Source organism: Ictalurus punctatus, chromosome 8, assembly GCF_001660625.3.
Source record: "Ictalurus punctatus breed USDA103 chromosome 8, Coco_2.0, whole genome shotgun sequence".
NCBI lineage: Eukaryota > Metazoa > Chordata > Actinopteri > Siluriformes > Ictaluridae > Ictalurus > Ictalurus punctatus.
Genome location: NC_030423.2, coordinates 14400965 through 14415743, shown reverse-complemented (window position 1 = coordinate 14415743; position 14779 = coordinate 14400965). Strand labels below are relative to the sequence as shown.

At 37.5% G+C, this 14779-nt stretch overlaps 1 protein-coding gene across 1 annotated transcript in view; it reads right to left on the bottom strand.

Annotated features, from left to right (window-relative positions):
- The window catches only part of fat2 (FAT atypical cadherin 2), a 45545-nt gene extending 35129 nt beyond the window's left edge, over positions 1-10416 (bottom strand). Inside the window, exons 1-5 of the mRNA XM_017474089.3 lie at positions 10204-10416; positions 4189-7482; positions 3202-3513; positions 1356-1414; positions 170-481 (exon numbers count right to left, since the gene is read on the bottom strand). Of these exons, the coding sequence (XP_017329578.1) occupies positions 170-481; positions 1356-1414; positions 3202-3513; positions 4189-7453 (3948 nt within the window). The 5' untranslated portion in view covers positions 7454-7482; positions 10204-10416. The remainder of the gene's footprint in view (positions 1-169; positions 482-1355; positions 1415-3201; positions 3514-4188; positions 7483-10203) is intronic.
- Positions 10417-14779: the final 4363 nt, after the last annotated feature.

Sequence of the window (14779 nt, the reverse complement as noted above, 5' to 3'; positions counted from 1 at the left end):
AGACACGAGAGATATAAAAAGGGGGTAAGTTGAATTAGGGTCCCATTTTCTAAAATGGTTCATAATTCAGACTATTTATTATGCTAACTAAATGTATAAAAACACACTGTGAGTTTTAAATAATGTGCAAAAGGAAGTCTTATCAACAGTATTATTTGTGATTTTGTACCGTTAGGATGTTGTAGTTGCCTCGTGCAAACTCCCCCCTGGCAGTCACCACCCCTGTTGTGGGGTGGATTTCATATCTCCCCTCCATGCTATCTTCCAGGCTGTAGGTGATCTGGCTGTTGGGCCCTTCATCTTTATCAGATGCAATCATCCTGTAGACTTCCTGGGACAATCCCTTGTTATGGCATTCAGGCAGTTTTACCTGGAAGAGCTTGTGACTGAACTGAGGGTTGTTATCATTTTCATCTAGCACCTGAATGACCACTGTGGCTGTGGAGCGCAGTGGAGGATCTCCATTATCCGATGCAATCACCTACACAAACAGGAATAACATCAGTGATTATGTTTCAGAGGAGCAAGGTTATTTTGCATGTGTAAAATGTAGCTGAATTCTATTATCCATTTAGGTTCCAATTAGCCTCCAAAGTCATTCTTGGCTTATTAAGGTACATCTGAATTAGACCAAAGTACTTATTTGTGTCAATTTTGAGCGCATTGAAGGCTGTATTTAGAGTTGAGTTAAGTGCGTGCTTAAGAGGAGATCCAGGGGATCTTGACGATTGCTCGGTCAGCTTATCCTTCAAACTGTTGACACATTTTCTTTACAGGAGAGTGCATTGAATTAACAAAATCATTGGCATTGTTTTATTAATTCGTAAAACCCAAATATCAAACGGGTGATAAAATAGTCCATATGCCAAATGTACATTATGATTTCATGATCTCAGTTTACTTGGTTACCTTGTGGCACAAGTTAATTAATTGTGTACATGTTGTCTAATTAAAAAACATAAAATGTAAAATTCTAAGAAGTGCTGAGCAAAGTGCTATTTTATAAGATGCTGAAAAAAAGGGAAGAAGCTATGTTGTTAAATTAAACCAAATAAATATAATAATTAATGTAAAAATTAATGTGATAATCACAGCTAGGATTATTCAGGTAGCAATAAATTGGCAATTTCCTAGACTCTTGCATACTAGACCAAGTCTGAATTTGTACAACTTCCCCAGCATAAATATTAATTAAACTTTTTGGACTTATGTTGCCAATTCTAAATAAGGCCTTAAATCAGTAAAAACAGATATTAAGCTTAACAATAAGAACAATAACAAAAAAATATAAGATGTGTGACCCAATTAATAATAAATAAATAAATAAGATAGAAAGAATAATCAGGCAAGCTCACCTCAATAATGTGCTCTGCTTTTTGTTCACGATCTAGGGCTGAGACAGTGCTGATCGCACCTAAGCAAACACAGGCAGAGGTAGACAGCAGACAGGCTAATCAACGGCATGACACTTGATGGAATGACACTAGATGGAAGGTACACCTGTTTGTAGACCTCAAAATAAAGGTTTCACTCTCACTTCCTACAGTTTTGCTTTTAGTGTTTATCTAGATCTGCTGTCCAAATTTATTGCAGTTGTCAAAAGACAAAGCAAAATCTTTACTTTTAACAATAAAGAAACTATTACTATCAGGGAGCTATGTTGGCAGAAAATCAGAGCTGTCCCAACAAGTGCCACGGGCTAAATTGGCAGGTTTTTTCATGTAAGAAATATTTTATGAGGACACAGATAAGTGATTGTTGGGAACTCTAGGCAAAAAAATAAATTAAAATGCAAAGTCAACATAAGTTTGTAGTCTTTGCAGAAGTTGCAATATGTAAACATCTCATGCTGTGATTTCTACAAGACAGAGGAGTAGATACCAGCAGGGAGCTTCTGCCTTTACAACACTCCAAACAAACCCTGCTGGGCTTTTACACTACTCCATATTTTGGCAGGTGTCATTTTAGAACACATGGTATTAGCATTACTATCCAGCTGGACAACAACTTCAACTTCATTATATACACAATTTGGGAAAGGTTCTAATATATGTAGGAATGCAAGCAAATTTGTTGCCTAAATTCAGATTCTGTAATTAATACACATCAGACATTTCAGTTGCACCATTTACACTTTTATATAATATATTACTTCGGTTTGTTTCAAGATGAGGCTCTAATCCCAATCCACCCCAGATTTGTTTTGTCTTTGGCAAGGAGAAGATTTTGCTACACTAAGCCGTTAGCGGTTATCTTAGTCACACTGGTCTCTGTGGATGTGAGTCATCTAGGCCCTGTTTTAACATGGGGCTATTGATATATCCAGCCTCATCTGAGGGAAGAAAAGATCTGAACAAGAGAGCAGTTAAATGTCTTGCTATTTTGTGTCAAGTTGGCTTACATCACATCCTTTCATTTATAATTCTTATCATTTCGACTTGCATGCAGTGTTTACCAGCTGTCTGACTTTTTCTTTAGTCATTTAAACTTCGCAACTTGACAATGAGAGTACTGCCTGCTATACAATGCTTCAAAGTACAGTGATGTAGACTCTCTAAAATTATCATCCCACAAAATAGCTGTCTTAACCAGACCAGCAATCTGTGGAGCTTCCTTTGGAGCTTCCCCTCCATGTGCCATAGACTCTTGTAATGTCCTCTTTGCAAGATGGAGTGAGTTGTGCGTGGCCTTGTCTAGCCTGGGGTGGAGCTTATGAAGCAACAAAGAAATGAGAAGCTGTGAACGGACAAGTACAAACTTGTGATGTTGGTTAATGTTGTTCTAATTTTCTAGACACACTTCAAAGACCCTGATTGAGCTCTGTTGCAATCAAAGGCCAGAGATAAGGTGTTTTAGAAATTTTTTGCATGGTCTAGGGTCTTGCATTAAAGTTTTCCATAGAATAATGGAGTTTTACACGCTGTAATTATTTATTATTAAGTCAGTTTTCTTCTTTCAACACACCTTGGTTACACCTAGCTTGTGCCTGAACTTGTTTCTGAACCGTCAAAATGCTGCAGGTGATTTTTCTACTCAAATAGTTTTTATCACATCTGATCAAATATACTGTCTCAAAACAGAAACCTAACTTCTGCATGACTCATCACTGCAATTGTATTACAATAGATTTGCTAAATGGATAATTTAGTCATTTAGGATAAATCATGAGTAAAAATGAAAAACCTTTAGATCATCCAGTACCTGTTTTTGAATTGATGTTAAAATACGTCCGCTGAGAATCTGGGATTTGGAACATTATCTTCCCCACAGATGAGCTGTCTACATCTGTGGCGGCCACTTTCAACAAAAATTTGTCTTTGGACAAATTTTCTTGGATTGAAGCAAAGTAGATAGGTTGGGACAGCTCAGGAGGATTGTCATTGATATCCAAAACTTCAATGTAGACTTCAGTCCAGGCCACCAGGGGAACTGTCCCCAGATCAGTGGCATACACAGTCAGCCAGTAGTGCGTTACAGATTCCCTGTCCACTGTGTCTGCCAACTGAATCACTCCTGCAATAGAGAGTTGTACAGTTTTCAGATACTGAAATATGGTGTATTACCTAATAATATATTTAGGATCACAACTACTCTTTGATCATCACATTCAAGCATTATATTTGCCTGATATCAGGTTTTATACCACAGCAATTTTGAATTCTCAAATCTGATTGGCTAGAAGATGTTGATTAGTTTTCTTTAGCAGTAGCTCTGATAATAGTACTGGCTGTAATTCACAAATTTGTATTAAAGTGCTCATTCTAATACATTATTGTGTCTATAGTAACAGCTATTTCACAGTGCCTTGCATTGAACCAGGAAAAACATGTAATTATTCATATGGTGACGCATGGAGATTTTTCTACAATATTTAACAGTGACATTGAACAGTAATGTGAAAGGAGTGTCCAGAGTCAGCACTTTGTAACAGTCAGAGGTAAGGCTGTTGTTTTCATTTTACAGGCACAAGAAAGTCTTCAGGACAGACAACTTGCGGTTTTGCAATTTCTCAGTAACTCAACCAGCAGGAACTAACTTCTTTTTAGACATTCCACAACTTAAATGTAACTATAAATGGTTAAAATATATGCTGTGTTGTTTATTAATAAATAAAGAATTCTAATCATTAGAATTTCTGTGATAGAAGAGATCATTATGAATATGGCATTATGCAGTAATCTAACATACCTGTTTCTTCATCAATGATAAAGACTCCAAGTCCTGTTCCATCATGAATGCGGTATCTAACGACTCCATCTTTGCCCAGATCTTTATCCACTGCTGTCACAGTCAGGACTGAAGTGCCTATTTTGGCATCTTCCATAACTGTAGCGTTGTGTACAAATGAGCTGAAAACTGGTTTATTCAGATTTTCATTGACATCCAACACTTCAACTTCTATAAAACATGAGGATGACAAAGACCTGGGTTTTCCATGGTCCACAGCACGAACTGTTAGATTATAAAACTGTTTTCTCTCAAAGTCCAGTTCTTTCTCAAGACTGAGTAAACCTGTGGATGTGTCCAGCAAAAAGGTGCCTCCTTCAATATTCTTCAGATTATAGCTTACAGTGCCTCCACTGCCCAAATCTAAGTCATAGCTTTCAACCCATAACAGCACTGTGCCTGGAGGGGCATCTTCAGGAACTTTAATCCTGTAGACCTTAGGTACAAACACAGGAGGATTATCATTGACATCTTCAAGGACAACCACTAAATCTGCTATTGAGATAAGTTGAGGGTCCTCTTTCGCTTCATCCCTGGCTTCAATCTTTAAGTCATATCTGGGGAAGGTCTCTCTGTCCAAATTCCCTTTCACGCTTACATCCCCAGAGATTTCATCAACTTCAAACAAGTTAGTAAATGTTAGCAATGAATATTTGATCATTCCATTGTCATCTTGGTCAGAATCCACTGCATTCACGTTAAAGATGCTTTTGTCAATCTCTGTGTTTTCAGGGATGCTCAGAACATATCTTGGTTGAGAAAATAATGGTGGATTGTCATTTACATCCAGGACATTGACAGCAAGCAATTTCCAAGCAGATATTTGTGGAGTACCTAAGTCATACACAGTTATGTTCAGAATATAGAATTGTTTTGTTTCTCTGTCTAATCGACAGATGATTTTCAGTTCTCCTGTGTTCATATCAATTGTGAAACATCCATCTTCATTCCCACTTGAAATTGCATAGACAAGCCTGCCATTAAATCCACTATCATTATCAGTGGCCGTAAAGTGTAATATAGACAAATTGAGAGCAAAGTCTTCCCTCACATCAATGGAGCTTGGAATGCCAAGAACAAATTTTGGAGAGTGATGATTGATTATATGGACATCAGAGAAGGTCTCTTCCTCTTCAGCAGAGAGGATAGGCTTGATTGTTTCAATGAGCTTCTCAGTTAGTTGCCTGGACACTCCGGTTTCATGACAGTGTCTCATAACTTCCTTTCCTTTGTCTGTTATATATACAGTGACTGTAGTGGGCTCAGTGCTATATTTTCCATCAGTTGCTGTGATTTGTAGGGTAAATGAAGGATGTTTTGTCACTACAATTTCAGTCGGGATAGGTTGAGCTAGAATGATGTTGCCAGAAACTGCATCAATTGCAAATAATTTATCCTCATTTCCTGACTGGATTCTGTAATGTATTTGCTCTAGCTCATCATAGTCAACTGCGAAAATATCAACAATGCTCTTTCCAACTTTTAAATCTTGTGGTATTGAAACATTGCATGCCACTCTTTCAAAAAGTGGAATGTTGTCATTGATGTTGATCATAGTGATGGTCACAGCACACTCACTGACACGGCTAAAGGGACTTCCACTGTCAGAAGCCCAGATCCTAAGATGGTACCACCTTTTCATTAGCTCATAGTCAAGCTCTTCAGAGGTAGAAATGACTCCTGTTAATGGATCTATTACAAATGGTAGTGGAACTGTGTTTGCAATTGCATAGGTGACAAAACCATTGTTGTCCCTGTCCACATCAATAGCAGAGACACGTAAAATGCTAGTTCCTATGGGAACATTTTCTTGCACAGTGGCCTGGTATGAGGGTGAGGTAAATATAGGAGTGTTGTCATTCTCATCAGATATGTTGACTATTACGTGAGCTTCAGTTTCACAAGGACTGACTGTGACATCAAACTCATAATGAGATTTCTTTTCAAAGTCAAGATGCTCAGAAGTAACAATAATGCCAGTTTTGGGATTAATTTTGAATTTTTGACTATCCAGGTTGTTTTTGATCTGGTAGGTGACATTTGCTAAATGTGGATGGACAGACACTTTAAGTACATGGGTTTTTGGTGGGGAAAATTCACTAAGGGTTACTTGATATATGCTCTGCTCAAATGTCAGTGAGTTAAATTGGGGGGATGGAATATGAATTTCCTTAATTGGTGTTAGCAGTGGGGGATTACTTCTGTCTTTCGCCTGAAGGGAAACATTTAATCCGAGTGTGTTTTCTGCCCAGTTAATCCGTTTTATTGAGACCACTTGAAAAACATTATTCTGGAAGGCAGATGGAATAATCTCAAAAGCCTTCTCTGAATCTCCTGCAACTATACTCAGAGAGGCAGATCCTGCCTTCAAATGGGGCTCGAGCTTGACGTTCACACTTATTCTTTCAGCATCCATTTGAGGAGCCTCTGAAGTGATTGGTGAGATAAGAGTAAAATTGTCAGTGACCTTTTCAACGTTTACAACCACCGTCGCGACATTCCCAAACTTCTGGACGCCAGAGATTTTCTTTGTCCTGTCTTCGGCCAAAATTGTGAGCTCATACCTGTCTCTCAGACTGGCATTAAGCCTTTTAACAAGTGTGACAGTGCCCGTGAAAGGATCAACAGCAAATGGATGTGATCTAGTGGTGAAGGAGTAATAAAACTCTGCATTGCTACCAATATCAGCATCTGTTGCGCTTACTCTCACTACGCTCGACTTCACGGGAGTGTCCTCTCTGATTACTACATTGTAAGAAGCCGGGTAGAAGAGGGGTTTCAGGTCATTTCTATCAAGCACCTGGATCAGTACTTTTGTTCTGGACTGGTACTCATAGGTGCTCTCTGTAGCTTCAACAGTCAACGTGTAGGCATCTCGTACTTCTCGGTTGAGCAGTACAGGAGAAAGAGAGCTTCCACTGCCAGTTGCTATCCTCAGAAAGCTGAAATCCCCTACGGTTAACTCCTCTGCTTTGAAAAGCCCATCTTCATCACCAGTGACAACTCTGTACTTGATGTTCCATAAAGGATCAGAAACTATAATGCCCATTCGTACTAGGCTCTCCACATAGGTCCGAGGGGCAGAGTTCTCATTAATGGTGGCATTATATAAGTGATGGGTGAACCTCAAGGGAGAGCTGTCCTTTTCAAGGCTCCCCTGACATAGGGATGTGTGCAGTAGGACTGCTAGAAGGCTGAGCAGTTCAGCCCTGTCTTTCAAGGCCATTCTCAGTAGCTACTCATGGACCCTCAGACCTGAAAAGACAAGATAAGTGAATATGTGTGTGTGTGTGTGTGGTGTGTGTGTGTGTGTGTGTGTGTGTGTGGTCAGGGTCACAAATGCTTGTAGACTTGTTAATTAGATTTTTATTAAGTATGAATGCACTCATACCATAATTATTAAATACATATAAAATATTTAATACTGAGCTCACAGCACACATACCACACACACACACACACACACACACACACACACACACACACACGCACACACACACACACACACGCACACACACGCACGCACACACACACACACACACACACACTAAGTGAAAGGCCACAGGCAGGTATTCTCACTCCTGTTCTAACATGCCTTGACAAAAGCAACATTTTACGTGTAAGCTTATGAAGTACCGTGTGCTCGACAGGTCTGCTCTCTTTAGCTCTGATCATTTCACTGTGCCCTAAATATATATTTTTTTTCTCTCAATTTTCTTTTTCTCTTTGTACAAGATATGATGCGAACAATAAGTTTCACATGAGTTATATTCTGTACCATCTTAAATGTATAACTTAACTAGATCTGCTTCAAAATACATGTTAAACTGAGCATGTTGTTGATAACACTTGACTGTTTCCTTGTTATTTTGCCTGTATAATTGGAATACAAACTTTGGGCTGTATTTGCGAAACTGTGGGGGAAAAAAACCCACGGGGAAAAATCAGTTTATAAAAGTGGGAGAGCGAGTGAGTAAGCAAGTGAACATATCTGTTAGTAACAGGATGTCCTGTGTTCTTGCTCAAAGTCACAGTCTACAGTATCATCTACCTGTAGCCACATGCTCAGACCAGAATTTAACCCCATAGTTTCACCATGAAGGCATATACTAATAAGTGGTATTATGTTAGCCATTTGTATGTGCCACAAAGACCAATCTATAAATTAGCAGTCAATGTTTCCACATTTATACTATGTATCCGGCTAAAAAATATAGTTATTTTTCATATAGATGTGTCTTCATATTATTCATTACATTTACATTTACATTTACATTTATTCATTTAGCAGACACTTTTATTCACAAAGAAAAATCTCAAAATCTTAACAGCCTTTTTTTCTTCACTTATACTATATGGGGAGAAAAAGTGAAGATTTAAGACATTTGTTACTAGAGCTAGTGGTATCTATCAAACTCCAGGATGGTATTTATAAATTGAGTAAATTAACATTATTTTTGATATATCTATGTCTATGTGTGATTACCCTAAGGATAATCTAACATTTTTAGCAGGCTTTTTTGTGTCCACTTACAGTGTGCGTATACTGTGTATAAGTGCAGATCATAGTGACATGAAAATACAAAGCAAAAATGGCATTTAGTATTAGCACTAGTGGCAGCTATCAAACTCTGGCATGGTAGTTTCAAACTGAATCCATAAGCATATAGTTAATTTTGATAAAGCTGTGCCTTCATATTATATATATTATACTTTCATGATTGAGCTTTAGAATGTATGTTATATGCATAATAAATATTATAGGTCTCACAGGCTATATCATGCGACTTCTTCAGGAGAACCAGGAGGCCATGTGGTTACAGCAGAGACCTACTACTGGGTTCTTGCTCATGGTTTTCATGATATACCTTGTAAAAAGTTGGTTTTTTCAACCTGACTGACTGTGATAATAAATTATAAAAAGAAACTAGCAAAAAATTCACAAGATTAAGCTTTTACAAAGCATAATATGGGTAGAGTAATTTCATTAGCATCTTCATTGTGCTGCTTCCACTTAATGCACCGAACATAGGCTTAGTAACTGTTTTCACACCCAGTACCACAATGACCCATATCACCAGGAACAGACCACAGAAAAGACCCTTAGGCAAAACAGTTTTATTTAAAAAATCAAAAAGTCAGTTAATAATTTTACTTACCAATTACACCATCCTGTGAACTTTAACGTTTATTACAAAAGGAAAAACCTGATCGTCTGAGAAGTGTGTACAAATTTGAATAAACAGGAGTGATGTTGTTGGATTTGGTTCAATTTCTTATAAATGAGGTGTTAATAAAGTGCACAGTTTCACCCCTACTCTAGCCCTTACCATTGTAGACTTACATACAACTCGAGATCTGCACATTATCACACATTTTCAGGTATTTGATTAACTCAGGATCTGTTCTTATCTCTTCTGAGGTCCATATTAGCTTAAATAAACTATGTGTCTGGACTGGAAGGGGGGAGAAGTGGATGTTTAAATCATTTGCAGTGCTGCTATCTGCACTGTGCATCTCAGGTCAGCTCAGCCATGCATACAGATCAGTTTGGAGCAAGAGAACTGTCACTGATGTGGTAAATTATTTTAATACAGAGTCAATTCCTTTTGCATATATTATGTAACTGATATACATATGTTACAAAAAAAGTACAACTGTTGCAAGTTTACATAACAGTTACATATATTTTGTATTTTCTACTTTCAGATTGTTTTAGAGTCTAAACTTACTTTTAAACCCCCAAAATTCGGAAGTCACACACGCTGTCCTTCATACAAATTGTAACGTCACAGAGCAAAATGAACTTCTTTGCTGAGTTTCTCTTAACAAAACCATAGACCAGATAAATTATCCCATTATTGTATTTTGCTTAACCATAAAGAGGATGCAACCAGTCACACAATCAGTTAAAGCCAAGTAGATATAAAGGCACTGAAAATCGCTAACCACACACACCTGTGACAGCAAACATACCTGAGGTCCAGAGTAGAAACTCCTCATGGAACCTTTCCTGCAACACCCTAGAGCTTTGGTAATTTCAGATTCCAGTGTGGCATTACAGGTTGTTGTCTTTTGTCCATAATGTAGTTTAACAATAAAGTGGAAAGAATCCCAATGAATCAACAGTTAGGCTCCTCTCACCGGCTGATCTGTTTTTACACAAGTGAAAAGTGGTATAGAGTGCCGTGCTAGTGAGACACCTTCTTCCCTCAGGACGTTCATCCCTCCCCAATCTGCCCCTCCCTCTACCCCACACCCTCCTTCGTTCTCCAACACCCCAGCAGACACATGTCTGTCTCTCTCACTCTTTCTTTCTATCTCTCTGTACCTTCCTGCATTTGGGCTTTGGGCCACGGATGGATGTGTGTGACGCAAAACCCTTTGTAGAACAGTACCATGCTGGTAGTAAGGATTAAACTCTTGGTCTGCTTTTTAAAAGTTTACTCCTTGCTCTTTAAGATTACAATCAGAGAGCTTAAATTTCCTTAAAGGCAAGAGACCGCTTTGTGAGATGTTGTAGAAGCTTTGAAGATTTTCAATCACTGGTTACAATTTCAACGGACATGACTTTTTGTTTGCATTAAAATCATTTCAGAATTAGCCTGTAAGTCCAATAATACATTATAAAAAAATTAAGCTATTCCAACTGGTACTAGAAAGTGAGCTTTTATTGGGTCCTTTGCTACCACTTACACCATAAAGCTAAATATCTTCAGTTTATTGTTATGTAAACAAAGCCTCCTACTCCTGGTTAGGTTAGTTGCTGAGTGAGTTGTGAGACATGGACAGGTTCTAAATAGATAACTCAAAACTTCAGGTCTATCATACCTCAAGTCACAAATGGTCCTGATAGGATCTGTTTTATCGTTAGCAGCTTTATCCCCAGCCATTTTAATCTAGAAAGTCATCAGCTCCAGAGCTTTGCTAGGGGGTGGTCTCAGTTTTTAGCCCCACTTGCCTATCTAAGTTGAGATGGTATAATCATGGGCCAGGTACGATGCCAAACTCGATAGGAATTTAACCATTATGAATGCATTATTTGAAATGAATAGATAAAGTCTCAGATTTGAATGGGAGACGGACTTACGTACTAGTTTTTTTTTTCTATGAAGCTTCCCCAAAACATTTATAGGGCATTTGGTTGAGAGTAAAGGTGTGAATCAGGACTAGGATCCCCCCTGGACACAACAAGTTGTGTAAACAAGAGGTTTTTACTATCAAGCTTGGAGTCAGATTTGAAGCTTGTGACATAAACAAAGACCATGTTCATTAATTTAACAAATATTCATTCATCCTTAGTAACTGCCTGGTCAGGGTCATGGTGATTACTAGTTTGTTTATATTTTGAGATATATTATTATATTTTGAGAAAAAGAATGAACCATATTCATTAGAAAATATCGCAGGTCAGTATAAACAAAAATAATATCTGCACATGGAGGATTTAAAAAACTAAATTACAGAATAATAATAATTATTAATATAACCCCTCTTAGGTCATGCATTCAGATTTAAACCCCAAGTGGGTTAGGCCGTGACCACTTGGGGTTTAAATCCGAATACAGATACAGATATTTGGATATTTTAAACAAAAAACAGACACAGATAGTGTCACTGCATTACACCTTTACTTTGGTGTGGAAGTAGAAGTGGATGAGCACATGGACCCAGCAAGCAAGCACGCATGGCCCACAAATAAGACTCAACAGAAGGTGGGCATTGGGCCACTGGCAGCAGGTGGACCTAGCAAAAGTGCACTTTGAAGACAGTGAAAAATGTGCATCCTTTAGGGCATGATAGGACAATTTAGATAGAGAGGAACTCTCAGTTTATGCAATGCCTCCAAATGAAGAAAATATTTGGAGTGGATCAAAATGTCTTTTCATGGCAGCATTTGAAGTACATACTGGCACAACAGTATCCTTGTTTGTGCTCTGCTGCCACTTGGTGATTTAAATCTCCTAAAGCATTGGCTTGTTTGTTTAAAACCTCAGATGTTGATTAATGGATGAGTCATGAATCACCAAACCAACTATTTAGACAAGAAGTCATTTTTAATACACCTTATAACTGAGAGGCTTATTGTTAGCTATCAAAAGAAGTTATTCTCTGGATTTTGAAAGAAGAGTTTAAATGTTTGAATGACTCCCACTCTCATTCCCTCTCAGATGTCCTGGCATGTCTTTCCACAAATAATGCCCTTTCCTTTCTTAGAAGTTGCATGATTTATATCTTGTATCAGATTTATCACATCAGTAGGTTAAAATGTTTAATTTATCATCAGTTGAATATAATACTGTATTTGTTCTTCTTCATGAAGGATCGTCTCCTAGATTATCATGATTAATCAGCAGATGAAAAAAGCCACAGTGGCATAAAAAATTAGAACCACTTTGGTTTAGAACAAAGGATTCTCAAACTTTTTGCAGTCAAGATCCAGTTTAACTGTAAAAAAATAAAATAAAACACAGCCCAACATTAAATGCTTAAAATAAGGCTCATTGTTTAAATGTGTAGACCATTTTATTCCCAACCTTTTCACTCACAGAACACATTCAAATCTACATTATTTATAGTCCTACTTTTGTTTGAGTAAATGAGGTTTGGATTAAACCCATTAAATTCAAGTAACTGGTCAAACCAGGCCTAATAACAATAAGAACTCAATAAATATAATAGCTTTTTTAAAATAGTGGATTGCAATTTCCACCACTGTCAGGAAACAAGGCTCCCTGGTTATGCTTTATGAGCCTCACTTTGAGAAACACTGCTTTAGAAGACCAATGGATGAAAACACCATGATCAGTGCATGCAGATGGAATATAATACATAATATAATAGTTTCTCTTTCCATTTTAGTTCAATCCATTTTAACTAAGTGTGTGCCAGGCTTTCAGGTGTCTGTCAGAGTGATGAGATAACTGATGGTCACAGCTGTCTGCACCAATTAAACAGTGTCCAACAATCAATGATCACATGGCTCCTGAGAATTGGACACTTAATAACATAGTGTCGTAGACAGAGATCATGCCTTCATACCTTCCATCATCAGCTGAATTGTGGCTATCATTGATTGTAATTGTGATTTCACCCACTGCTGTCTTATTTTTTCTGAATTGCCACACATAATTACCCAAAATACAGCTGGTACATTAGGAACACATTAGAAGTTTGAATAGACAGTCTATGAAAGTTGTACTTGAATTGTATGAGCGCCTGGACAGCATAAGTTCGACGGTTAGGAGGAGAAAGTCGGGAACTGACAAGAGACATAACACCAGACCGTATATTCACAATATCAAGCAACATATGTGCATGACACAGAGCTGCCATTTCAGTGATGACAGTAAGTGACATAGCGCCAACATAACAAACGACATTTAAATGAAGATTTTAACATTCTATGCAAATAAGGTATGACACGAAAATGCAACAAAGACAAATGATGATTCCTTGAATGATTCCTCAGACCAATCCTATGGCATATGTGGTCTCAAATTTAGTTCCAACCTGTAATTATCCTATCATTAAATACGTATAGATACATCAAGCATGGAAGGAAAAAATATATCTTGGAACAAGTTCTAAAAAAAAAAAAAAAGCAGCTTCTTTTGTTTTGTTTTCTCAGTTAGCTTTGTTGCTTGCTTGCAATCATATTGAACATATTGAAATGAGTTAATGTAAAAGGAAGCAATAACTGAAATTTGAAGGCAGAAATAACTACTGGAGTGACAGTATAAAGAGAGAACAGCAAATGGGTATTGGGTAGAAGGGAATACAGAATCTTAGATGCCCAATTATACACTCTTCTTTTCTTTACCTTTTTTAAATAATACAATATTGCACACCTACGTATATGTACCTTTTAATGCGCCTTTTTAAATACTCTTTACTGTGTCAGTAACCTTAAACCATTACACTACTGACCTCTTATGATCCTACCTCCCCAAATAAGGCTCTGAGTAAAAGTAATAAAGCTTTGGGAATCGTGTTCACTTTGCTTTCACATTATGTTCATTTTCATTGTATTAATACTTTTTACATTTTACCATTTACCATTTAGTACTTGTTAGTGCCTTAACCTATCGCTGTAAAATTTAAACATAAAATTTAAATTAACTTTTAAACACTGTAAATGTTAATAATAAATCTCTCAATAAATCTGAAAATTAAAAAATCCAGCAACTAAAAAGTAATTATCTGCCTACTGGCTCGTGTCCATCCTGGTCGTTGTATTATTTCCCTTCCTCCATTGAAATATGCAAATAAGCTAGCTAAGAAGAGTCTGTGTGTCAACATGGCGGGTGTAGGATCAACTGACAAGAAACAGCCATTTTCCTGCAGGGTTCTTTGTTTATTTATTGTATCTGTGGGCAGGCGTGTTCTCCCTAATGTTACTCAGATGTGCCAGATAAACTACACATTAGAGCTGGTGTTTACACCTGACAAAAATAGGCATTAAAGAGTGATGTACAATTGAGTGATGGAAATTGCAGTGAAATAAGGAAAAGGCCAAGGAAGAGTTGGATCATCAGTAAATACAGTTTTC